Source organism: Pantherophis guttatus, chromosome 2 (genome assembly GCF_059756535.1).
Source record: "Pantherophis guttatus breed Tessera chromosome 2, ASM5975653v1, whole genome shotgun sequence".
NCBI lineage: Eukaryota > Metazoa > Chordata > Lepidosauria > Squamata > Colubridae > Pantherophis > Pantherophis guttatus.
In genome coordinates, this window is record NC_142064.1 from 15098286 (window position 1) to 15125745 (window position 27460).

At 41.5% G+C, this 27460-nt stretch overlaps 1 protein-coding gene across 1 annotated transcript in view; it reads left to right on the forward strand.

Moving 5' to 3' along the window:
- Positions 1–27460, forward strand: part of DCC (DCC netrin 1 receptor) — a 1302851-nt gene that overhangs the window by 1077141 nt on the left and 198250 nt on the right. The window contains exons 13-14 of the mRNA XM_034401555.3: positions 15415–15556; positions 19681–19791. Coding sequence (XP_034257446.1) covers positions 15415–15556; positions 19681–19791 — 253 coding nt within the window. The remainder of the gene's footprint in view (positions 1–15414; positions 15557–19680; positions 19792–27460) is intronic.

Below are 27460 nucleotides of genomic sequence, written 5' to 3' on the forward strand. Positions count from 1 at the left end.
TCTCTTTGCTATTCTTGCTCTCTGATATTTCTGTATGCTACTGTTTGCAAATCTAGAAGAACTGTTTATTGAGAATGACTACGACGACTGGTAAGAAGACTTTGTTATTGGATTATCCCTGAACTGTCGTTTTACTATCTTCTGCTTTATATGTGTATGACCTGGACTGTTTATTGGACTGTGCCTTCCTATTTCCTGAAAGTAAACACAACTCAGTGTATCTCTGTGTTGGCTGTGTTTATTCGTAACTACTCTCAATCACTTTTATGTGCACACCCTTGCTACTCAAGGGTTACTCTGCAAATTCCTTAACAGAAGTAACTCCATGTTTCCTTCTTGGTTCTTTGGGCCTGACAAATATATTAAGAAAAGCCAAGGTATATTCAGATCAAAATCTACCTGAATCCATATCCAAGATTGATTCTATGAGTTATTTAATGTAAAACAGTTTTGTAAGAATCACTTGGATGACACCTAATCAGTAATTGCTAATTCAAGACACAGAAGGAAGTAGTCACCCAACTAAACTCACCTGTTTGCCAGAATCCTGCAGGTTAAATATGAACTTGGATAGCCCAGTGTTGTAGCCCATAGTGGGAAAATAAAAATTCATCCTTGAAAAGACATTGGCAACCCACTTCCACACTACTGCCAAAATTATAATGAGAGTCCCTGAAAGTCAGTGGAGTTCAGTTTAACTCAACAAAATATTTTCCTTTAAGGAAAAAAAAATGGTATAGTTATGAATTTCTTAACCCTGCTATTCTACGAAGCATGTTGTGATATGTTAATATAGAACATCAAGATGTTCATTATGATTCCACAGATGTTAAATCCCACTGCCAATTAATCCTTCTGTTACTACTTAATGTGTATTAACTGTTATGCATTGATGGGAAAATTTTACTCAGATTTTATAGAATTACATTTCCCACTATCCTTATTGTTGATCTTCCTGGCTGGGTGCTGATTGGACCATGCTACAGCTGGAGTGTGTTGAAGAAGAATTTAAGAAAATAAAATTTCCCTAATTCTCACAGATTGTAATATATAGTATTTAGAGAATCTGATGCATCTGCCCTTTACATGAATTGGTTTTAAACACAATTGAAATAAAATAATGTGTTCCTTAAAGTGAAACATAAAATCACAAGTCTCCAAATATATGAATTTTGTTAACAGTTTAACCTCAGGCTGTGCTTGTGGAAAGAAGAACACAATAGTCAAGATAAGCAGGAACAAATAAAAAAAAATCATTCTTCTAAAAAATACCTACCTTCCGATATTAATAATAACTTGCAAGAAATACCACTTGCCTGCAAGCAAGAACTGGTGGAGCCACAAAATAGACAAAGTAATAGAAAATGAAGCCGCTTAAGTGCTCTGGGAATTTAGAATTCAAACAGACAATCACCTGCCACATAACACAGCAGACTTAACAAGTATTTATAAGAAAGACAAGATAAAAAAAAAATCTGGATAATGGACGTTGCAGAACCTGGAGATAGCAGAATAGAAAAGAACTGGGGGAAAAAATACAAAACATAAAAACCTGCAAAGAGAAAAAGAATGAGTGCGGCAACAGAAAGCAAAACTAGTACAAATGTTAATAGATGCTTTGGGTGCAATCCCAAAATATCTGGAGCATCCCTTGAACACTATCAACATTGACAAAATCCCCATCAGTCAATTGTAAAAGGCAGCTTCACTGGGAACAGTTTACAACCTGCACTAAAACTTTAACACCATCAAAGAACAACATCTGCCTGTTGCAGGCCTTTGGAAAGGACCTTGATAGGTGGATAAATGTGACAAATTCAGTCTAAGCATCTGGCTGACTGTGCAACAAACCATAATATTAAACTTCTCCTAACACCTCCCCCCAAACTCTCTGAACTCTCTTATCCTAAATCTTATCCTCCTTTCCTCGGGTGGAAATCTGTTACTATCTTTTACACTTATTATCAGTGGTGGGATTCAAATAATTTAACAACCGGTTCTCTGCCCTAATGACTGGCTGGGTGGGTGTGGCCATGAGGTATGACAGGCAGCACTCGGCCTCCTGCACCCCCTGGGAGCAAAAATGGGCCACGGGGGAATGTGCCCCCCCTGCACCCCATTTTGGGCCTAGGAGTCCTCTCTGAAGCCTCCTGGGAGCAAAAATGGGCCACAGGGGGGCGCACCCTCCCACGCCCCATTTTGGACCTAGTAGGCCTTCCTGCACTTACCTGAGAGCCAAAATGGGGTGCATGGGGACTCCTGGAAGGGGCGGGGAGGGGAGGGGTGGAGCCAGCCAGCGATTTAACTACCGGTTCGCCTGAACCAGCCCGAACTGGCTGAATCCCACAAATGCTTATTATGATGCTGTTAACTCAACTTCTCTTACTCTCCATGTTATTCTTCAATGAATCATGTTAATGTTTTTTAACGTCCAGCATGCATGCACAGTTGTTAGCATTGCTTTGTTTTCAACAAACCTTGTCCATAACTCACTTGGCACATAATGTCTGTATTTCACTGATCGTTCGAACTATTCTTAGTATGTGTATCTAACATGTTTAACGTGTTTAGTGACCTCTATGCTTTTAGGTCCTTGACCTCAGCAAAAGGTCTATGGCATGCGTCCCAGAGGTGGCACGCAGCGCCCTCTCTGATGGCATGTGAGCCATCGCCCCAGTTCAGTTCCACTGTGCATGTGTGCACGCCTCCCGCTGGCCAACTGGTCTTTGGGTCTCTTACCACGCTTGTGCAGGGGGTGGGGGGTGGGATACACATGCACAGGGGTAGGGCCCATGCGGGGGCACACGCACATGCATGGGGGATGGCGTGCATGTTGGGGGTGCATGCTCATGGGAGGGGCAGGGGCACGCATGCATTGCATTTTGGGGGTTGCATGCACGCGCTTTGGGCACTCGGTCCAGAAAAGGTTAGCCATCACTGGATTAGGTGCCTATAAGTACATTAGATTTTTTAAATGTGTATATGTATTCAGTTCCATAGATTTACAAATGTATAAATGTAACTCTTGTAGTTCTTCCTACAGTGGCCTGCTTCCTCTTCCTTCCTTATGTTTGTGGCTAAGTAAAGGATAACACATATACACATAACACATATACTAAGCCTGAAACGTAGTGTGTTCTGTAAATCCAGCCACTTTAAATGATAAATCCTCCTTTGTGGTTCAGTTTGACGTATCAATCAGGACAGGAGGAGGAAGAAGATGACTGGAGATCTAACAAGCATAAACATTCGTCTGGTTTCCTGCGAAGCATTATCTGTAGCCTCCCCAGCCCTTTTTGCAAACTGAGCAATCTGAACGAATGTTGTGCATTATATTCATGGTGATCTCTCAATAGTTGGTATCTGCAGAACATTCACAGCTGCTATAATAGACATTTCTGAGGATAGATTTTCCTCTTTGAAGGCTCCTTCCTGGTAGGGTGTCACTACATCATGTTCTGCTCATTTCTCCTCAGGATGCTCCATTTCCTGGTGAAATACATCTCTTTCCAGTTATGCCAGCTGCACAAAACTGCTCACTGGTCAAAACAATAAAAAGGGAACAAAAATCCATCAACTTCTCCATTAGGGAAAGAAAAAGTGAGCTCAACAAAGCTGAGGCAGTCCTTTTTTATTGACTGAAGGATTGGCTCATTTAAGTCTCCTTTCAAGATAACAAATGATCGAAATGGACCAGCTCCAAGAATGCCCTTAAGGTTGGTCCATCTTCTTAAACACCTTTCTCTCTGCAAAGAGAAATGCATTTTAAAAAAAAACATAATTAAAAGGGTACAATAGCTAAACATAAAAACAGGCTAGAAAAAATAGACTAAAAAATATAGACACCAGAGGTTGGTTTCAGCCTGTTCTGACCAGTTCTGGAGAAATGGTAGCAGAAATTTTGAGTAGTTCAGAGAACTGGTAGTAAAAATTCTGACTGGCCCCGGCCCCACCTATTCTCTGCCTCCCAAGTCCCAGCTGATCAGGATGAAATGGGGATTTTGCAGTAACCTTCCCCTGGAGTGGGGTGGGAATGGAGATTTTACAGTATTTTTCCCCTGCCACGCCCACCAAGACATGTCACCCCCACCAAGCCACCCCCACAGAACCGGTAGTAAAAAAATTTAAAATCCACCACTGATAGATCGGCAGAGTTGATATTACTAGGGTGGTTCTTTTTATATATAAGACTAGCTGATAACCTGGTGTTGCCCGGGTATTTATTTATCCCAATCCTATATTAGACAGGAAGAGTAATTTCACCCTGAGCCCTGATTTCGGCAAGAATTAAATTAATTAAAAATGTTTTCCCTGTGCACCCAGAAGCGTCAAATAAAATGATACCACCTTGTTGTTTTGCTAGCTGATCCATGATCATTTGGTGTGCTTTATTCTGATCTTGATTTAGAAGTGGCTTCTTGTCCGTGATATATGCGCTAAACTGTTCGATGTTGTAGTTCTTTTCTCGTATGTAATCTGCGTGAAGTATATCATGTCGGTCTCGTAGTGGTGCGGGCAGGCCCAGTTGCAGTAATGTGTTGGATTTTCCCCCTTACCAGAGGGAGCCCCCTTGTGGAGTACTGTGAAGCCGTTACCATGGCAACTCCACTGTGCTGCACAGTAGAAGCCATTTTAAGGCACAACAGGCTGTATCTTAACAGATCACACACACCGAGGGGTGTTAGGGGTGTCTTACCCCCACAGTATTTCTTTCCAGAGAGTAAGTCATCTGTGTACCACATTTGGTTGAAATTGCTCGAGTTGTTCCAGAGTTATGCTGGAACATACACACACTCACACACCCAGAGAGAGCCATTTATATATATATTGTATATATAGATATAGATAAAGCAAAATTTGCAACAATTGCTAGATAGCAGGATGGATTAAGACAGAGGTGGGGAATTATGCCCCCTTTATGACTTGTGGACTTCAACCCTCAGAATTCCTGGACATGGCTAGCTCAGGAATTCTGGGAGTTGAAGTCCACAAATCATAAAGGGATCATAGTTCCCCACACCTGGATTAAACCATCCTAGAATCAACCAAAAGCCTAGTCCTGGGTCCAGCTGTGCCCCGTGCTTCAGTCTCTCTTACTAATTCTTAATTTGGTTCCACCTGCAGAAATTTGCCTATTTTAGAACAAAAATTGTCCACCTCCAAATTCAGGTAATCCGTAATTTACAACACTTCATTTAGTGATCGTTCAAAGTTACAACGGCACCAAAAAAGAGTGACTTATGACTGATTTTCACAGTTATGACCACTGCAGCCTCCCCATAGTCACATAATCAAAATCCAGATGCTTGGCAACTGAGTCATATTTATGACTGTTGCAATGTCCCGGGATCATGTGATCACCTTTTCCAATCTCCTGACAAGCAAAATCAACGGGGAAGCCAGATTCACTTAACTAACTTAACAACTGGGATGATTCACTTAACAACTCTGGCAAGAAAGGTCGTAAAATGAGGCAAAGCTCACTTAACAAATGTCTCTACGGTATTAGCAACACAAATTTTGGGCTCAGTTGTGGTTGTAAGATGAGGACTACCTGAATGTGGACTGTAGTCCTTCTCACCCCAATATCTACTACAGTTACTAGATCCTGGCATTGATCAGTTGATTAATTGAGTGATTAAGTGCTATCAAATTGACGTTCCCTCTTAGCAATCATTTAGATCAGGGCTGTGAAACTCGTAGCCCATGAGCCAGATGCACCAAGTGCTGGCCATGTCCATGCCCAGTTTAGTGAAGGGGGGAAAAGTCACGATACATCACATGATGTCATCATGACAATGGGAGTTTGACACCCCTATTTTAGATCTTCTCTAGAATGTTTTCAGTCTGGCCCTTTAAAATCTTCCAACAACACACCCATTGCCAGTATACCCAAGCTACTGGCTGTCTCTTTTCCACTTTCTCTGAATTTTTCCCAGCACTTTGAATCTTTCCTTTGGGCCTCTCAATTGTTTTTTTTGTTTTTTCTTCCCTACGCTGCAATTGTTTCTTGGATGTTTGTGGTCTTCTTATCCGTTTCAAAATTTCATTAGTTTATCAAAATATAAATACGAAAAATAGAAAAATACGAAGAAAAAATAATAGGAAAATAAGGGAGGGAAAAGGGAAGGGAGGGTAGAAGGGAAAAAGATAGAAAAAATGATGACTTCCGACCCCTTTTGATGCAGTAGAATAAGGTAATAGCATAAAACCACAACTTTTTTTCTTTTATATAATAATATATAATAGCCCCTTCTGTAGCAACAAACCTATCTAATCAGCAAAACCCAAAATCAAACTTTCAATTTTTTTCCACCTCAAGCACAAAGTCCAAAAGTGGTTTCCAGGTAAAAACAAAACTAATTGTATGTTTGTCATTTTCAACGCTAATTTTTTTAAAAAAAGATCAATGCTGTTTCTATCCTGGTTCTTCATAGTCTAACTTTCACTTCCATAGAAGGTCACAAGCAGGGGTGGATTCTACTTACTTTTACTACCGGTTTGCAACGGGGCCGTGCGCGTGCGTGCGAGCAAAGTGAGTGCGCACACATGCTCTTCTGCGCAAGCACAGAAGCTTCTGCACATGCGCAGATGCATTTTCATGACATCAGGGTCAGTGGGCGGAGCCTCCCGCCGGTTTTATTACCAGTTCTATAGAACCCGTGCGAACCGGGGGCAACCCATCACTGGTCACAAGGAAAACCATCTCACACATCAAGGCATCTGAATGGCTTTGCAAGATCCTCACTCCAAGTGCCTACTCCAGTGATGGCTAACCTTTTTGCCGTCGCGTGCCAAAATCAGGGGGAGCATGGGGGGGGGGTCACGCATGCACATGCCCACACCCATAATTCAATGTCCCCCGCACCCTCCCCCCCATGCATGCATGCACGACTCCCCCCCACATGCTCCTCCCACTTTTGCATGCAATGGCAAAAAGGCTACTGGTGGGCCTGGAAGGCCCATTTTTTGCCCTCCCCAGGCACCAGAGGCTTTCTTGGAGCCTGGGGAGGGTGAAAACAGCCTTCCCCACTCCCCCAGAGGCCCTCCGGAGGCTGGAAATGGCCGCTTTCCCAACTTCCGGTGGGCCCAGAAGGCCCAAAAATCAGCTCGTCGGCGCACGTATGCACGCTAGAGCTGAGCTAGGGCAGCACTTGCGTGCCCACAGGTATGGCTCCATGTGCCAACTGTGGCACTTGTGTCATAGGTTCGCCATCACGGGCCTAGTCTATGGCATATTTCTTGACAGCTGGTTCCTCTACTATTAATAATTGATCCCAAAAGGAAGAAACTATCCATTAATGTCTTCATTGTCAATTTTAAAACTCGCTGCTATCATAATTTGGTCTTATTTTTAATTGCAGTCCCATTTTTTTTTCTCCACTGTGGTTCTTGGCTTTCATCACCAAAGCTGGCAGAGAGCTCTGTGGTATTTTCAGCTATCAGAATAACGTTATCAGCATAGCACAGATTACTGATGTTTCTTTCTCCAATTTTTAAACCATGATTATTTTCTTCCAATGCCGTTTCTCTCCATATGTATTCAGCATAAAGACTGAACAAATAAGGAGGGATTAATCGGTTTTGGAATGTTTCATCCACATTGTAGATTCTTGTCCGGTCTATGGAATCAGAATCAGAATAGAAGTGGAAGTGACCTTGGAGGTCTATGAAACAGATAAATGTGAAAATAATTATTTATCTGTTTTTCGTCAATTATTGCAGTGAGATATTCTGGTGAGAGAATTGGAGTACATGGCTAAATTATATTGTGGACCCTGAAATAACTTGCATCTCTCTTTTTGTGTGTTGATCTGTCAAAAACCTCATAGCTATTGCAGAACTTGATGCATATATTGATTTGGGTGGATTCGTACTATTAAATAAAATCTTCCTTTTCAACCTATTGTATATGATTACATTTAAGTCCTGCACTGCTAGGATGCTTCTTAACGTCTAGAAATAGTATTGTTTTTAAAACATTTTATAGGTTTGCTCTTGGGTTTATAAAGTACATTTTAAAACTATGTCTTTGCATCTGCATTTTCATATAACCATTACATGCCTAAAGCTGCCTTTCCAATCTTGGCTACAAAACTCACATTTAACAAACCTATTTCCAGAATGGATAAAAGCAGTCTGTTAATCCATATGGACATTTTATATCATACAGCACAAAATGCATTTACGATGGCATACAAAGGGATTTTGACATATACACTTGCAGAAATTGAATTTCATCCCTGTATTATAAACCTCCTTGTATATCAAATGCTTTAGATTTATCTTAGTTTGAATTAATAAACTCCCTTCTGCTGTAAATTTGGATATTTTGCAAAAGATTTGTCAACATCTGCTGCTATTAATTGGCTGGATTTCCAGCTTTGTTTGAAAGGAGCAGCTAGACTTTACGTAGCTAATTCCGGGCAGTCATTGAGAAATGCTATTAAAATCTTGTTTAATTGGTAATCTTGATGTAAACACAGTTTTCCTTGGTGCCAGAGAGCATCACTATGAAGCTCTTTAAAATGGGAGCTCCAGAAAGGCAATTGTGGCTAGATTTTGGAACGAAACACCTAGGTTCTGCCGCTCATTCATAATTTCAGAGTAATAAGTTCTGCAGCAACCTCAAAATTCAAGCATTCTAGAATCCACCCGTGATATATAGTTCATTACAGCAATGAAATCTTCAAATAATTAGAACATAGTGGGCACTCCTTAAAACAACTGTCTTTTCTTAAAATTACAGCTTCAATATAATCCCAGAAAAAGATATCTGACATTTAAGGAGCTGCTACAGATGCTTGGATGGAGCCTTCACACATTTCAAAATCCCCTTTTTAACTCTACATCTAAAAAAACTGCGCAGCCACACTGCTCTGTATTCTTTTGTCACATATATTTTTAAAAAACACTTTCTAAAGAGATGGTGGTAGCCAGACATGTGCCTATCTGCAGGTGCTTGCTTTATTATTTTCCTTTAAAATTGTACCTTCCTAAAGCACAATGATCTTTTTCTTTGCATAAATGTATTTAGCATCGCCGCAGTGAAAGCCAAGAGGTTTAATTTTCATCTGTAGGTGCTACGCTTTAAGTGGATTTCCAAATGCAAAACTATACATGCTGGGAATATGTCTATACAGTACATGTGCATTTTAAGGTTGGCAAAGAAGTTGTTTCGTTCTAATGTAGGGATAAGCATTCTCTAGTCTTCCAGATGTTGGCAAAATCTGCATGGAGGAATATACAGATGCTCCCTGCTGTTCCATATCTGAAAAGTAGAAGCAGCTTTCAATTAGAAAAGGCAAGGTTAGGGAAAAAGAGATATCAAATCTGTATTGAAGTACTGAAGTAATGTACATGGCTCTCTTGGAGGGGAAGGATTAAAACATAAAGACCAAAGCCTAGAACTGTTGTAGCTCCGTTACCGGAGCCTGTGTCATTGTCAGGAGAGGACTCTGAGAGTGAAGGGGAGGAGTTGGCAAGGCCTCCCTCTCCAGGACCCTCCTCTCTGGCAATGCCTTCAGTGCCCGCTGAAGGGCAAGAGATAGGGCCAGGGCCAAGCACGTCCATGCAGCCACAGATGGACAGTGATGAGGGTAATGAGTCTTGGCTGGACCCACGCCAGCGTCGCAGAGATAAGCGCGTGCAACAGAAGAAAGGGCATGCCCGAGATTAGGCTGAGTCACTGGACCACACCCCACAGGATATAAAAGGGAGCGTGGTGGCCAGTCAAACCTTGTGACGAACAAAGCTGAAAGCTTCCATGCCATTCTGCATTACCGGACTTTTGCTTTAAGACTTTGCTGGAGTACCTCTGGACTTGATTTAATTCTGTAATTATTGAGCTGTTTTCCTTTGATGTATCAGAAGTGGGGAGAAGTTATCTCTCCTCTTTGTAAATAATAAACTCTTGGCAGGCAGCCACTAGGTTGTTGCCAAGTTCCGTTATCATAATGAAAAGGATTTTGCCGGCTGGTTTGGTCTTTAACTCCTGAACGTCTGTTGGTGTGTGTGCATGGGGTTGGGGACAGAACAAGAACCGTGATGGAAAACCTATTGCATGCGTGCCAGAGGTGGCACGCAGGGCCCGCTCTGTGGGCACGAGCGCAGTCACCAGCTGCTCTTATGGTTTCCAGCATGGCAGCTGATCTTTGTGCGTGCCGGAGCCCCGGAAACCTGAAGACCTATTGGCCAGTGTGCATGTTCACCGGCCAGCTGATATTCAAGTTTCCAGGGCTCTAACGTGCGCACATACGTGTGTTCCGGTTTGGGCACTCGGTGCAGAAAAGGTTTGCCATCACTGGCCTAGAACTACAAGAGGCAGGCAGAAATTACCAGTTCTCATCCAATTTAGTGGGAAAGAATTTGCATCCGAAATTTCAATGAAATTGTTATGAATCTTCTTGCAGTTATTTAGTTACAAGGAAACTCATTGGTGAGAATGTGAGTGGCTTGCCTTTCATTGGACAGTCCTTTCTTCAAAGGTCTATAGCAGAGTTGTCAAACTCAGTTTCATTGAGGGCTGCATCAGGGTTGTGTTTGACTTCAGGGGGCCCTAGTGGGCGTGGCTGGGGTGGGCATGGCCAGCTCAATGTCACACTCTTGTTGGGGGAGCCTGTGGTGGCCCGAGGGCTCTGCCAGCGAAAACAGGCTGGCGAGCTCCATTTTCAGCTGTGACAGTTTCCTGCAACCCTCTACCAGCAAAAACAGAGCTCGGGAGGGGTGTGGGCGGCCCGCCCGAGCTCTGTTTTTACTGGTAGAAGGTTGCAGGAGGCTGTCACAGCCAAAAACAGAATTTGCCAGCCCATTTTCACTGACAGAGGCACCGCAGGCCGGTCCTTTGTTGTTTTCAGGGCAGCCCCGCGGGCCAGACTTCAGCACCCTGTGGGCCAGATCCAGCCCCCGGGCCTTGAGTTTGACACCCTAGGTCTATAGCAAGGATGGTAAATATGGCCCCTTTTCTCCAAAGCACCTGAAAGCAGGACAAGAAGCAATGGATGGAAAATAATTAAGGAGAGAACTGACTTAAAACTAAGGAGAAATTTCCCGGCAGTTGGAACAATTCATCAGTGGAACCACTTGCCTCCAGCTCCGACACTGGAGATTTTAAAAAACAGATTGGACAGCCATTTGTCTGAAATGGTATAGGGCTATGTTGGCGAACCTCTGGCACATGTGCCACAGGTGGCACACAGAGCCATATCGCTGGGCACATGAGTTTTGCCCTAGCTCAGCTCTGGTGCACATGCACGCTGGCCAGCTGATTTTTGGGCCTTCTGGGCCCACCGGAAGTCAGGAAATGGGCTGTTTCCCATCTCCCAAGGGCCTCCAGAGGGGTGGGGAGGGCCATTTTCATCCTCCTCAGGCTCCTAGAAAAACTCTGGAGCCTGGGGAGAGCGAAAAACGGGCATACTGGGCCCACTGTGCCATTGTGTGCCAAAATTGTGGGGAGTGTGGGGGGGTCCCGTGCGCATGCACAGGGGGCAAGGCACATTTAATTATGGGTATGGGCACATATGTGCATGACCCCACCCCCCACGCTCCCCACGCTTTTGGCATGCGACGGCAAAAAGGTTAGCCATCACTGGTATATGGTTTCTAGAAGATCGCCAAGATCTCTTCTAACTCTGCTATTCTGTTATACTGTTATTCTCTTTTCATCTGGGCTCTCCCTGTGTACCCATCATAGAAGATATATGGACTGTCTGGCTTGAAAAAAAGACCTAGATCAATCTAAATATAATTTAGCCAGTCATATGGGTTAGAAGCAGGAGGGCACATCCTCCCTCAGTCCTGGTTCATAGTACAGCTCTCTCTGTCATTATGATAGGTTTAGCACTTTTCTGGAATAGCACTAAACCCACATTCAGAAGGAACCTGATTATCAGCTCTGGGTTGACTTATTTATTTATTTATTTGTTTGTTTATATTTATATACCGCCCTTCTCCCGAAGGACTCGGGGCGGTGAACATCCAACAGATAAAACACAAAAAATACAAAATTTAAAAACAATATTAAAATCCAATTAAATTAATTTGGCCCACAATTAAAACACCCCTATATTAAAACCGATAATTAACAATTTAAGAATTAAAACAATTTAAAAGAGTTAGGCCAGGCCAGCTTGCTGGAATAAAAACGTCTTTAGGGAACGACGAAAGGTGCGAAGATCCGGGATCTGCCATATCTCCGGGGGCAGCTCATTCCAGAGGGTAGGTGCCCCCACAGAGAAGGCTCTCCCCCTGGGGGCCGCCAGTCGACATTGTTTGACCGACGGCACCCTGAGGAGCCCCTCTCTGTGGGAGCGTACTGGTCGGTGGGAGGCTTGAGTGATTTGTATTCCATGGAATCCATTTTGACAGGACATTTTGACAGGACTCACTTTAAATAAAAATATTTTCACATAGACTACAATAATGCAGTTGGCAAAGTAACTTTTTTTATTGATTTATGCTGGCCTTTAAGGTTATCTTCATATGTCTTTGCTTGCAAACAAAAATAATGCCTTTAGCTGTTCCTTTCTTTTACTTTTGCTGATTTTTGCCCCCTCTGTTGTTTTACTCAATTAAGACATTTTATGAGCCTCCCCTTTACATCCATGTTGCTCCCAGGAGTTGTAATGCTACAGAAAATAAAAGAATTGAAATTTCCTACAGCAAAATAATAACACCTATCTATTTTCTTTATATTATCTGCTACTTTATTGGCAGCGGCTGCTGTTCAGTTTGGAGCCACAGTATAGTCATTTATTTTAATGAATGAGTGGACCCATTGAAAGATTTCTTCGTTGATGTAAAGGGAAAAGCAGAAAGGAACAAAGAACAGAGCTTCTTCCTAGGCCTGTCCTGCTGAAAGTAGGGTCTCGGAATACTTTTGCATACGTCCTTGGCATAAATAAATAAATAAATGCTGAACAAGAAAATAACAAAGCTTTACATATCATCAGGCAGCTGCTAGATCTTTAACTCATCTTCATTTAACAACCCCATAATCCCTTGAGTGGTGGAGTCAGAGCAACTGAATGGAGTTAGCAGAGTGTTTTAATGGCCAGTTGCCCTTCCTGTCACCAATGCGGAGTTTTGTCCAGCAGATATATTCTCAGTGTGCCCAGAGAGAGAAATATCTGCCTCTACCTAGGATCGAACCCACAGCCTCCTGTTTGTGAGGCGAGAGTTCCACCTCTAGGCCACCACACCATTCCACTAGCTAGATCTTTAACCGACCTGGTAAAATACGTTTCCTGGACACAGCTGTTAGGTTGGGTGTGCAATCATTTCAATATAAGGGGAAGTAAGAGAGAACGGCTCAATACCATTATGGTGTGTTCTGAAATAGTTTCCTGCAGAAAAATGATTGCTTAGCATATTGAAATAAGATTGCCAGTATGCACGAAGGAATATTTTATGGACTCGTACTGCCCCCTGTACAATTCATGATCACAGGACATGGTGATAGCTACTACAGGTAGTTTTTGACCTACAATCACAATTGGGACCAGAATTTCTGTTGTTAAGCAAGGCGATTGTTGAGTTCACACCCAATTCTATGAGCTTGTTTGCCATGGTTGTTACATGAATCACTGCAGATGTTAAGTGAATTGTGCAGTCGTCAATACATGCTGATTGCCAAGTGTGCAAATTTTGATCATGTGACCATGGGGACGCTGCTGAGGTCATGAGTGTGAGTTCCAGTTGTAAGTCATTTTTTTCAAGCAATTGCTAAATGAATATTATAAGTTGAGTGTGACCTCCAAGTTGAGAGCAGCATATCTTCAAATAACATTGCAAGTGAACAATGGCAGGAAAAGATAATTTCTTTTTCTTTTTCTCCTGCTTTTAAGTCTTATAGGAACTTCTGATTGGTTCCTATATTGGTTCCAAGAAATAGATGAGAAATTAAAATCAAAATGAGACACAAGAAGCTAAAAATAAGGAAGAGAAAGGACTAATAAGTAGGAATCAATTAGATAACTCCTTCAAAGTTTATAATAGAACAGAGAGAAAAGAGAAAAAATTCTTCAAAAAAAGGGAAAGATTTAGAGGGGGAAAAAAGAAAAACCACTTAAAAAAAAAAAGAGGAAGACTTGTTGATGGGTGCTCAAATAATACAACAGAAAGAGACAAAGGGCACCCAGAAGGAATTTAAAAGAAAAAGAGGGTTTTTTTCTTTTAAATGCCTCTGACGATCCCAGCTGAGTTGCCTGATCGTCAGAGGCATTTAAAAGAAAAAAAGTCTCTGCCGATCAAGCAACTCAGTTGGGATCCTCAGAGCCTTTTGAAAGCATTTTTTACAACCTCTTTGCTGAAGAGGTTGTAGAAAAAATGGTTTTAAAAGTTTTTTTAAAAAAATTGGCCACGCCCACCCAGTCACATTACCCACCACCATCAAGCCACGCCCACAGAACCGTTAGTAACAAATTTTAGATTTCACCACTGATATATATTAATAAATAATGCAACTTATTATAACTGAAAATAAATTAATCTTAGTAGATGGAAATTTAGGATTAGGTATTTTAATTGTATTATTAACATTAATTGTGTGTTAAAGTATATTGTGAATTTAAAATATAAAGGATTAGAAATTGTGGGGATTTTGAGATATACTCCCGGGTTAAATATTGTTAATATTTGGCTTTATTAGTAATCCTCCACATTCGGAATATTGAAGTTATAGTGGAATAATGAGTAATTATTAAAATATTAAATATTAGTAATTTAGTAGGGGATAACAAATACGTGGCACAAAGAAATGTTATCTATGTTTAAATGGATTAATGAGAAAAATGATAAAGAATTATGAAGAGAGAATAGCGTTGTTGAAGTTGGAAGATTAGGATTACATATACTTATTTGTATTATTATTGTTAGCGTTGTTTAAAAAAGATTTGACCCAGTCATCACACTGTCCATAAAATATGTAATTATTGTACCTGTGTGTGTGTGTGTGTGTGTGTGTGTGTGTGTGTGTGTGTGTAAGGTAAAGGTTCCCCTTGCACATATGTGCTAGTCGTTTCCGACTCTAGGGGACGGTGCTCATCTCTGTTTCAAAGCCGAAAGGCCAGAGCTGTCCAAAGACATCTCCGTAGTCATGTGGCTGACATGACTAAAACGCCAAAGGTGCACGGAATGCTGTTACTTTCCCACCAAAGGTGGTCCCTGTTTTTCTACTTGCATATTTTACATGCTTTCGAACTGCTAGGTTGGCAGAAGCTGGGACAAATAATGGGAGCTCATCCCGTTACACAGCATTAGGGATTCGAACCGCTGAACTGTCGACCTTTCGATTGACAAGCTCAGCGTCAATGGAACATGAATTAGCAAGCCTTTTGAGTAGGCTGGCCTGCTTGCATTCTTAAGGAATCAGAAAATTAATACGGCAACATTCAGTTTAATGTCTTTGTTTTACAGAGCATCAAAATGAGTTGGCTACCCCCACCATCCAGCATGCAAAATGGATTTATCACCGGCTATAAAATACGGCACAGAAAGACAGCTCGCAGGGGTGAGGTAGAAACATTGGAACCAAATAACCTCTGGTATCTGTTTACAGGTGAGTGTTTACATGACATTAGCCTTACAAAACAGTGGAGGAATGAAATATTGGGGGGATAAAATGAGCTTTTACTTCAAGCGAACGTCGGTTGCCTTGCATTCGGCTGACATTTATTGGACTGTACAACAGCAGCCTTCACGCATTTTTACTTTGTTTCCTGTTTAATGGTTTTATCATCTATATGTACCTCCCAATATTCCATGCCTTAATGAGTTTGCAATACAATCCCCCAGGCTGTCTTGCAGGTTTCATCTTAAATTAGGTTCTACGAATGACAGCTCCAAAGCAAAAACAAAGCCTGTCACCCCCTCAAAAAAAAACATTGTGGTCATTATTTTTAAGCAAACAAAATGGCCGTTGTTTTGATAGGCAAATGCAGAGGAACTCTCCATAAGGTATTTGATTCCACCTGAAGTTTCACGCTTGCCTTTTTTGGCCCTTGCTCAGAAATGTTCTTTAAGACGCGCATACTTGGAGGCAACTTTTAAGCCAAAATATACTTTCAGAGCTGTTCAGTCATAACAGGTCCATTTCTGGTCAGAAACATCAATTTCTTTTCATTTCTCGGCTAGCCCAAGTAAATTCAGCTGAATCCCTTCTAGGAAGCATATAAAGATATGGAACTAACTGTTGATAGACTAGTTTGGTCTAGTGGTTAACGCACCGGGCTAGAAACCACGAGACTGTGAGCGGTCCTGCGTTAGGCATGAAAGTCAGCTGAGTGGACTTGGGCCAATCACCAGGCGGCAGTGAGTTCTAGTTTCACCATAGGCACAAACCAAGCTGAGTGACTGGCCAGTCTCTCTCTCTCTCTCTCTCTCTCTCTCTCTCTCTCTCTCTCTCTCTCTCTCTCCCTCCCTCCCTCTCTCCCGTCCCTCCCTACCTCCATCTCTCTGTCTGTCTCTCCCTCTCCCTCCATCCCTCTGTCCTTCCATCCCTCCTTCTTCTCTCTCCCTCCCTCTTTCCCCTCCCTCCTTCTCTCTCTCCCTCTCCCTCCCTCTCTCCCTCTCTCTCTCCCTCCATCCCTCCGTCCCTCCGTCCCTCCTTCTCCTTGTCTTTTTCTCTCTCTCTCCCTCTTTCCTTCTCCCTCCCTCCATCCCTCTCTACCTCCCCCTCCCTCTGTTCCTCTCTCTGTCTGTCTCTCTCCCTCCATCCCTCTGTCCCTCCTTCTCCTTCTCTCTCTCCCTCCCTCCTTCCCTTTCCCTCCCTCTGTCCCTCTCTCTCTCCTTCCCTCCTTCTTCTTGTCTATCTCTCCCTCCCTCCCACCTTCTTCTCTCTCTCTCTCTTTCCCTCCTTCTCTTTCTCTCTCCCCCTCCCCCTCCCTCTTTATCTATCTCTCTCTCTCCCTCTCCCTCTCTCTCAATCTAACCCATCTCAAAGAATTGTTATTGTGGAGAGACTAGGAAAAGAAAAGAGTTTTGGGTGTGTTCACCACCTTGATTTGTTTACGAAAATAATAAAAGTGGGATAAATAAATAAATAAACAAGCAAACAAGCAAACAAATAAACCATGTAGATAGTGTAAATCAATTTCAAGAAAGGCTGTTAAATACTACAGGCTGAATGGAATATAACCAAATGCAAACCTAATTGTCACAGTTTTGCTTTTATATTACAGTATTTTCCAAAGGAACTGGGAATCTTGCAGCTTTTAAAGAGATTATTTAAATATTCAAGCAGCAAGACTTTATGTTTCCTTAAGAGCATCTGCTAGTAAAGGCAGGTGTTTTTGCCCACTAATGAGAACAGCTGCAATACCCAAGTAATTCAGAATTGCAACAATGACTTTAAATCACTATTGTTGATTTTATAGTTACATCCAGCATCAGCTAGAATTTTAAAGGTGGATTTGGCTCTTTTGAGTTTCAAACATCCTTCCCCAGGGGATCTCTGCAAATAAACGTGCCCGCTTATTGTTATGCTTCATGGATCGTATAAGATGCGTGAAATGATAAACATGTAATGTTGTCAAAGGGAAGAGAAATCTGGTACAAAATAACTTCAAGGCACTCCTATGTTGGAATGTAACAATTGTCAGAACAAAGTATTTCCTCCAGGATTCAAACTGGATTGGATGCATCATTAAAATTCAAGATTAGAGCTTAGCTTGTGGTGTGTCTATTCAGATTCTCAAGTCATCCAGGTCATGGTGGTCCCAAACTTCTGCGAAATGTCTTCCAGGAAAAACAAAGTCCAGTTTCCTTTTGAAAAAGCACCTTTGGGATAGCTTGTTGTATCTACCACAGTATCTGCTTTAGGACAAAAAGATTTTGGGCTATACTTTTTATAGGTAGGAATGGAAAACGTTGTGCAGCAACAACTCGCTTGCCTGAACATTTCCCTCATGACAAGAGTGCTGGCAGAGTTCCCAGGCAACCATTTTGCCTTCCCTCCTTTCCTCTTGCCCAACGCTGTTGTTTGATTGGCAGCTGTTGTTTGATTGGCAGCTGCATTGTCCTGGCAATGGGAGAGAGCCAAGAAGGTATGGGGAGAAAGGAGCACAGCAGGGGTGAAATTCAGCAGGTTCTGGAGAACCGGTAGTGGAAATTTTGAGTAGTTCGGACAACCGACAGCGGAAATTCTGAGTAGTTTGAAGAACTGGCAAATACCACATCTGGCTGGCCCCAGAGTGGGGTGGGAATGGGGATTGTGCAGTATCCTTCCCCTTCCCACCAAGCCACACCCACAGAACCAGTAGTAAAAAAAAATTGAATTTCACCACTGAACCACAGGTACATATCTCCTGTTCAGGGTCTCTGTTCTTCCACAGAAAGGAATAAATGGGACTGAGTTCAGAGGAGGGGTACCAAGGGTTCAAGATACTACCCTCTGTGAGAAACATTAAAGGATCTGGATGTGGATTAGCCCACAGACCATACCATAGCAATCTTGGTAGTCCTTGACTTAGGGCCAGTTGTTTCCCGACCATTCAGAGTTGACAGTCTTCCCCGGGGTACTTATGACTCAGTTCTGCAGTTCCATCAGCCGCCCTACTCACGTGGTCACATGACTGCATTTTGGGTGCTTGGCAAGTGGCCTGCATTTAAGTTTTCGCTGAAAAAGGAAGTTTACTTCTGGTTTGGGGGTTTTCTGGAGTTTGTTTGTTGTTGTTTTTTGCAAAACCGGCCCATAGCAAACGATGGGTTTGCTTTACAACCAAGGCATTCGCTTTATGACTGCGGCAGTTGCTTTACAATTGCCGTAATTGCTTTAGGAGTGCAACAGTCAAATAATGACTGTTGCAAAAAAAAATGTTATAAAGTCAGGTTGGATGCCTGGGTGACCTGCTTTACAGCTGTCAGAAGTTATAATGGACAGACTGCATCACAGTCATAAGTCAAGGACTTATCTGAAGAGTTGTCCCATTAAATAGGGGATTGAATAATTCTCTGTTCCCCAGAGGGCAGGACCAGAACCATAAGATTATACAGCCAGGGGAACAGACTGCAGCTGGGAAACCTTGTTTCAGTCCTCCCTTATGCATATAAGTCAACTTGGGCCAGTCTCTGTCTTTAAGTCTTAGACTGCAAAGTTTAAAATTAAAAACAAAATCTACCAATCTGCCTACATTGGGCTAGTGAGACAGATCATGGTTTATAACTTTTAGTGAAGAAACCTTCATCCTGCTGATCCATGCACACATAGACATATTCACATGGGGAGGGGAGAACTAGGTTTGGAGTCATACTAAAAGTAAAGGTTCCCCTCGCACATATGTGCTAGCCGTTCCCAACTCTAGGGGGCGGTGCTCATCTCCATTTCAAAGCCGAAGAGCCAGCGCTGTCCAAAGACGTCTCCGTGGTCATGTGGCTGGCATGACTAAACACACTGTTCCCTTCCCACCAAAGGTGGTCCCTATTTTTCTACTTGCATTTTTTACATAATTTCGAACTGCTAGATTGGCAGAAGCTAGGACCAATAACGGGTGCTCACCCCATTACACAGCGCTAGGGATTCGAACCGCTGAACTGCCAACCTTTTGATCGACAAGCTCAGCATCTTAGCCAATGAGCCACCGTGTCCCCTTATACTGCTATGCTAGAAGCGGTTGTGTTAATGTGATTTGTAGAATGTCAGCAGCATTAACTCGATGTTTTCTGTTTGATTTCTATTGCAAATAGGCCTTGACAAAGGAAGCCAATATAGTTTCCAAGTTGCAGCTATGACAGCCAATGGAACAGGACCTTCTTCGGAGTGGTATACGGCAGAAACTCCAGAGAGTGATCTTGATGGTAATGGTACTTATTTTCGCAGCTGTTATGCCTGTTTTGTGCTCAGATAGTTTCCTTGCCCTTCAGGTAAAACTGCTGTGGAGGTTAGGATGATCCAATGTCCAAGCCACTGGAGTTGATGCCTGAATATTTTTTCGAGCAGAAGTGTTTTCATTGATTGCATGCTGCTAAATTTCTCTCTGTGTATGGGCAAGTGAAGCAGAAATGAGAAAAAAAGACAGCTCTGTTCTCTTCCATTATTTTCACAAGGTGTTTCTAAGCATCTATCTAATTTTAACTTCTGGACCAGCTGTTGCTACCATGTCTTTTGCCAAAATGTAACAATTGGATGGATGCTCAGAGCAAGGGTAGTTTTCACTGTAGCCTTCAACTTCAATATTTTCCATGCTGTGGGTACCGCAGGAAATAGCTAAAGAGCTGCTTTACTCTGTGGCAGGTCTGAAATCTATCTGCTCAGTCCAATCTATTGGAATTCGTAAAGCCTGAAGGCAAAGCCTTCCAGATTCTGAAATACTTCAGCCACAAAGTCATAAGTCTAGGGCTTCATTAGAATGCATGTATGGAGTCACTGGAGGAAACCAAGATCTCTTAGGTCTAGAAGAAAAGAAAAAAGTTTTCCAGAATCTCATGACATCAGGAGACATCTCCCATTGTTTCTCCCAAAGCTTGTACCAAAGTACAAGATCCATTTTGGTCACCACACTATGAAAAAAGATGTTGAGACTCTAGAAAGAGTGCAGAGAAGAGCAATCAAGATGATTAGGGGACTGGAGGCTAAAACATACAATGAACGGTTGCAGGAACCGGGCATGGCTAATCTAGTGAAGAGAAGGACCAGGGGAGACATTATAGCAGTCTTCCAATATTTGAGGGGTTGCCACAGAGAGGAAAGGGTCAAGCTATTTTCCAAGGCACCTGAAGGCCAGACAAGGAATCATGGATGGAAACTGATCAAGGAGGGATTCAATCTAGAAATAAGGAGAAATTTTCTGACAGTGAGAACAATCAACCAATGGAACAGCTTGCCTTCAGAAGTTGTGGGAGCCTCATCACTGGAAGCTTTCAAGAAGAGACTGGACTGCCATCTGTCAGAAATGGTGTTGGGTCTCCTGCTTGGGCAGTGGGTTGGACTAGACGACCTATAAGGTCCCTTCCAACTCTGTTATCCTGTATCTGTAAGATGAACTCTAAAAAGTTATATTTAAGCCTTTTGTTGAAAGATTCAACCTTGCAAGGATATAAAAACCCACTTTGATCCATTCCCAAATGAAGCAGAGCTGTATTAGTGCTGTTGCTATGGCTTGGAAAGCCATATGATTAGTTTTCCAATTACGGGCATCTCAGTTTTAGAAAAAAGGACCTCAGAGAACCTGGGACAGGTGCCAAGAAGGATAATGAAGTGGTCAAGGGACTAGAAACAAAGTCCTAGGAGAAGTAGTTGGATATATTTAACATGGGGGGGGGAGGATCATGCAAAAGAAATATGGCAATACTTTTCAAGTATCTAAAGAGGGGTTTTTTCCCCCCACAAATGAGGGCCAAGACTTGCCCTCTGTTTTCCAAAAGTGCAGGACCAAGAATAATGGTTTTAATTACAGAAAAGTACTGTAGATTTCAGCTGAATGCAGGAAAAAGATAGTAATATTTTTTGAATATGTTGGAACTTATTTTTGAATACATTGGAACTGATTGATTAGAGATCAGATCAGATAGGTCCATTCTTCTGGAATGTTTTTAACTTAGATTCCTGTACTGGAGCAGGGGGTTATATCATACAGACCTGTCCCTAATGCTCTAACTTTGAGGGTAAACGTTATTATGCAAAGCACAGAAAAGGAATAGTGAAGCAAGAAAAAGAAATATCACTAAATGATCTAATTGGCATCAACACCTTTCTATATCTGTCCTTCCAAGCCATTCTTCCTTCAGCTATCTCTCTATATCTTTTAATGCCTTGCTACAATTTTCTCATTTTGTTCCTCTTTTGAGCTTTAAGCCTTATTCCTTTGCTTTACATGACCACAGTATCTCGAGATACTTCTTTTGTACTGGTGTCTCACTTTTGAGTTCAGTTCACATTTATTTTAGCCACGTTGAATCTTAATCCCGTCTTTTCTTCTTAAGCTCTACAGTACCCTGATCCTCTTCATGTGTTGGCATTTTAGCCCCCAAGAATCCCCCAGCCGTTATGACCTCCAGCTTTGTCTCTATAGGAATGAGCAAATCAGTAGGAATTCTGAGTGCCTGAATCCTAACAACAACTGGAAGTACGAGATGGGCAAATCTTTCCTTGACAGGCTGAAATTGGCAGTAAGGATGCCAGGTGTCCACTATTTGAGCGGACAGTCCGCTTTTTTCACATTATGTTCACTATTATTTTTTTTTCACAAAATAGTGGACATTTTTTTTATTCAAAAGCTTTATGATTGTATATTTTTTAATATTTCTCAACGTTGTACTGAAATTAAAGAATTATTCCTTAAACACAAAGAATTGATCAAAGCTGCGCAGTCAAATAAAAAATACACACGACAACAAAGTAAAATGTAATTTAATATTTTACATATTATTATAATATATTTGATGTTTTGAATTTTAAGTAAAGTTTTGAAGTGATTATTTTAATACGTGTTAAAATGTTTGTAAGAAAATATATAATTTAATTGTAATTTTTTTTATTATTTTTTTTTCTACTTAACTCCCCCCCCCCCCCGCTTGTCCGCTATTTTTTGGAAGCAGACCTGGCAACCCTAATTGGCAGGGCATTTGATTTTTGTCAGAGAACTACAGAGCTCGTTTGCTCAGTTGAAATATTAAAATGGGTGCGATCAGCTGAAGTCTTGAGAGCAGAGAATCCTCCTAAGTGCTCAGAATGAATGTCTCAACTGAATGGATCACAAATCCATGACCCCAATATTTATTCATTTCAGGAGAATGGTTTCAAATCTAAGGAGACTCGTTTTGTGCGCTTTCATGATCTGCACGCCGTTTTGCGCATCTTTGTAATTTAACAGCCTACTGCGGATCAGCCAGAGACCTGCTATTAAATCTGGAACTGGCTTTGGCCTACTCCCTGTTTGAGGGGATTTCTTTCAGGATCATCCCTGTAGAGAAATAGATCTGGTAAATTCTACCAGGCTAAGGAAGAGATTGGTTGTGGCAGGCCCTTTTTCTCATTTTTGCTGTAACAGTTTTGTCACCACTGCTGCCTTCTTGGCATTTGCACTAACGTGGGAAACAAATAGTATCTTTTAAAGAATTCCCTTAACTCCCTATGGATATGCTTTTTAATCAGTGCGTTTTGCTAAAGCAATTAGAAAACTATAAACAGTGCAGGCTACCCAAGATTCCCTGGAAAGCCAAACAGTCTTTCCAACAGCTGGAAAGGTTTTAAATATCCATTTCGAAAGAAAACCCCATCTTTCATTTTCTTTTTTTAAAAAAAAAATAATTATCTTACCTCCTGAAATTTTCTACGTTCATCGCATCAGACCCTGCTTAGCTTTTGCAAAATTAGCCAAAGATGCTCGTTGATACTGTATATCATCCCACAGTTTGAATTAAAGAAACAATCATATTTTTACAATGAAAAACAGAAGTTTTATAGTATTTTTTTTTCCTGCTATACTCACTCTGTGGAAGAGAGCAGGAAAAATAAGACTTCTCGTCCCATGGATGGGGGGAAGCATTCTCTGTGGCATTTTTCTATTGCATTTTGAGGGAGGAAAATCCTAGTATATTTCATCAGTTCTTCCTTTATTCAGGAGAGAGAAAAAAAATCCTATCCCCATATACATGTATCATTTGTCAGGGAGAAAAAAAAATACATCTTTGTCAGGGGTGAAATTCACTTACCTTTCCTACCAGTTTGCAAATGTGCATGCAACACGCATTCTCACTTCACTCGCACACACTGTCGTCCGCCCATACGCAAAGCCTTCTGTGCAGGCGCAGAGGCCGAAAATCATCGCAAAAAGGGACATCATGATGTCCGCACAGGTGGGCGGAGCTTCCTGCAGCCACCACTACCAGTTCGCCTGAGCCGGATAGAACCAGCTGAATTTCACCCTGGTTTTTGTGTTAACTTTTTTTGATCTAGCTATCTGCAAACATCTCCTTAAAAACCTAAGAAGAGTTTTCCTGGATAAAAACAAACCAAGAATTCTACTAGGTAGACATGGAATTTTTTCCTGTTTCCTCCCAGACATTATCCAGCAAGGATCCAATCTGGGTCAGTCACCAGGACTAGAGATTTTATCTTCCAAGCTTTTGGACTCATGCTGGAGCCCATCCTCAGGGAACTTCAGGAAGCGCAAGTCCAAAAACTCGGAAGACGAAACCTCAGGTCCCACTGACTGACCCAGATTGGATCCTGCAACATTATCCTGGGAGACATATATCTGCTTTCATTTGTAATGATCCAGCCAATTCATGCCCCCATGAAGTTGAATTCATCTCATCCCTGAACCCTTCTTGAAAGCCTTCTGACTTTTTCGTTGCTTAAATACTACGTTCCCCTTGGTCAATTTTTTTTTTGTTGTTTTCTTTCCACTCTTTATGATTGCTTCTTTGCTTTTCCTTTAACCAAGTATATCCCAACAGTCATGTCACTAATTTTCTTCCTGTCTTCTAACTGGCCACTCCAAACTAGGGATATAGAGTAGAGAAAGCTTAGAATAATGTTTCTCAACCTCAATCACTTTAAGGAATGTGGACTTCAACTCCCAGAATTCCACAGAGAGCATGCTGGCTGAGAAATTCTGGGAATTGAAGTCCACACAAGTCTTAAAGTTGCCAAGGTTGACAAATACTGGTTTAGAAGATGATTCCATGAAAAATTCACCTTCTTGCAAATTCAGTCTTCAGCTTTACAGACCATGCTCCTAGTTATAGGCTGTGTACAAATGGATTAACTGTGCCTATGAATTCTCAGAAGTCCTTCTCAAGACCAGAAAATTGTGCAAACATTTACAAAATAAATTAGGCAGAAAGATGAATGTAGCACTTTGCATAATACTGTATAGGCAGGTTTCAAAATCAGTTTTTGGAATGGCCTGGCTATGTAATTTTATTATTTTTAAATTATTAGCATATCACATATTGAAACCAGTTTAATATTTAAGATCTATTTCTGGAATCATTTTTTTCCCTAGCTCTTCATTAAGTCATCAGTTATAATTATTAATGAACTATGTGATAGTTAACAACTTTCAACACCAAACTTTCTCTTTCATCAGCCTTTCCTCTCTCTCTCTCCCTTTGTTATTCTTACTTCTTACATTTATAAAAATAGTTACATTTATAAGAATCTTGCCTCAACACCCAAGTGAATACAGTAACTTTTATAAAGCTGATTTAAAATGGTATTTAATAATTATTACAGAAATAAATAGCAAGCAAATATTTCAAATATTTTTATGCAATTGTAAAAAAAACAAATTACATAAGTCCTGCTTTCTCAGGACAGCCTGTCTTTTAACGTGTGATCTATTCCAATCTATTTCTAATTATGTAAGCATTTTTTTTAGCCAAGCATAGCTCAAAAATAAATTCACCTGAAAATGGTGCTTTATTAAAATTTTGTTAACGCTGCTATATCTTAATTCTAATCTTCTTCAATTCTAATCAAACTTTGAGAGTGGGTTGAACTTTTTATTGGAAACTTTGCCAAAATTCATCACAAATCTCATAAAATGTATTAAAGGCACAGAGAATGCAATCAAGTTCAGCAACACTAACCAATGTTAGTCTCGTCATTTGTTTTAAAATTGCTTTTTTAATTTCTGTGTTTATGGTGGGAATCTTTCATAGGCCTTTTTGTCTTAGTCTGCTTAAACATTTTGTGTTGATATTTCACTGATAAAAAGAGAATATTTGCACAGGGTACAAACCAGGGGTGAAATGTAAAATTTGTTACTACCAGTTCTGTGGGCATGGCTTGGTGGTGGTGGTGGTGGGGGGTAATGTGACTGGGTGGGCGCGGCCAACTTTTTTTTTTTAACTTTTCAAAGCATTTTTTCTAATGCTTTGAAAAGCCTCTGCCGCTCAGGCAACTCAGCTGGGATCGTCAGAGAGGCTTTTTAAAAAATATCTCTCTGCTGATCAGGCAACTCAGCTGGGATCATCAGAGACTTTTCAAAGCATTTTTTTTACCACCTCTTCCGCCAAGAGGTTGCAGAAAAAAATGCTCTGAAAAGCCTCTGACTATCCCAGCTGAGCCGCGCAATCATCAGAGGCTTTTTTTTTACTTTTAAAAGCATTTTTTCATCGGAAGAGGTTGTAGAAAAAATGCTTTTAGAAGTAAAAAAAAAAAAAGCCTTTGATGATCCTGCAGCTCAGCTGGGCATGGTGGTGGTGGGGGGGCAGGGATTTTTGCTACCGGTTCTCCGAACCACCCGCCGCCATCGCTACCAGATCAGGCGATCCGGTCCGAACCAGGAGCATTTCACCCCTGGTATAAACAGAGAGCAAACCCCACTCTCTTCTAGCACTAAAGATCTTACCAATTGGGTAATGAAACATCTGTAAAAACATAGGAGAACAAACACATCAGGACTAGATTCAGCAGTCCATCTGCATTTAAAAGACAAAGACCACTCCTTTGAAGACAACAAAGTCCATATTTTGGACATAGAGGATCACTGGTTTGAAAGAGGGGTTAAAAAGGCCATCTATGTCAAAATTGAACAGCCCTCTCTCAACAGAGGGGGAGTGATATGACATCATCTATCTCCAGTCTACAACACAGTCCTTTCTACAGTTCCAAGAAGGCTCCACACCAATTTGCATCACTCAGGTGACTCTGATGACACAGATAAACCTCCAGGTGACCTTAACAACCTGCTAAAAGAATGCAAATGTCCAGCTGTCTGCAAGGAGTATAAATCCTTCCATTCCCCACCATCCAGTCAGAGTTGAAGAAGCTTCTTGGATGAGAAGTGAAACGTCTTCAAAGAAAAACCAGAAAGTCCAGTTGCCTCTTGAAAAAAAAGCACCTTTGGGACAATCACGAGCTGGATGACAGAATCTCCACAGACATCTGCAAGAAAACATCCAAGTTCAAAGAGTACCAAGCATCTCACATGTTCTTTTATATTTAACTTCTTTGTGACTAATACAAGTGGGGCTCACAAGTCAAGAGGGCATCTATGATAATACAGCTGAAGTTCTACCTGTCTTTTAGATGCACGGCTACTTCTTGACCATACCCTGCAGATATAAGAACCTAAGCAGTACCCTGATGGATCAGACTCCTAGCCTATCTAATGCATCAGTCTAATCTCACACAAAATCAACTACACGAGGAAGTCCACTTGTCTCCCAGCAGATGGTCTTCAGAGGCAGTCCCACTGCCATCAATTCTTGACCGTCATTGATCTCCATAACTTCCATGAATCAATCCAACCCTTTTTTTTTGAAGTAGCCAGGCTGCTACATCTCATGTAGCTAATTCTTTATATATCCATTTGTTGCAGGATCCGATCTGGGTCAGTCACCAGGATCAAAGGTTTATTCTTCCAAGCTTTCAGGCTTGTGCTGGAACCCATCATCAGGGAACTTCTCTCTTTCCAGAATATATGCACTGGGCTGTTCTATGTGAACCCAAAAACATGGAAGAATAAACCTTTGATCCTGGTGATCAACGCAGATGGGATCCTGCAACATTATT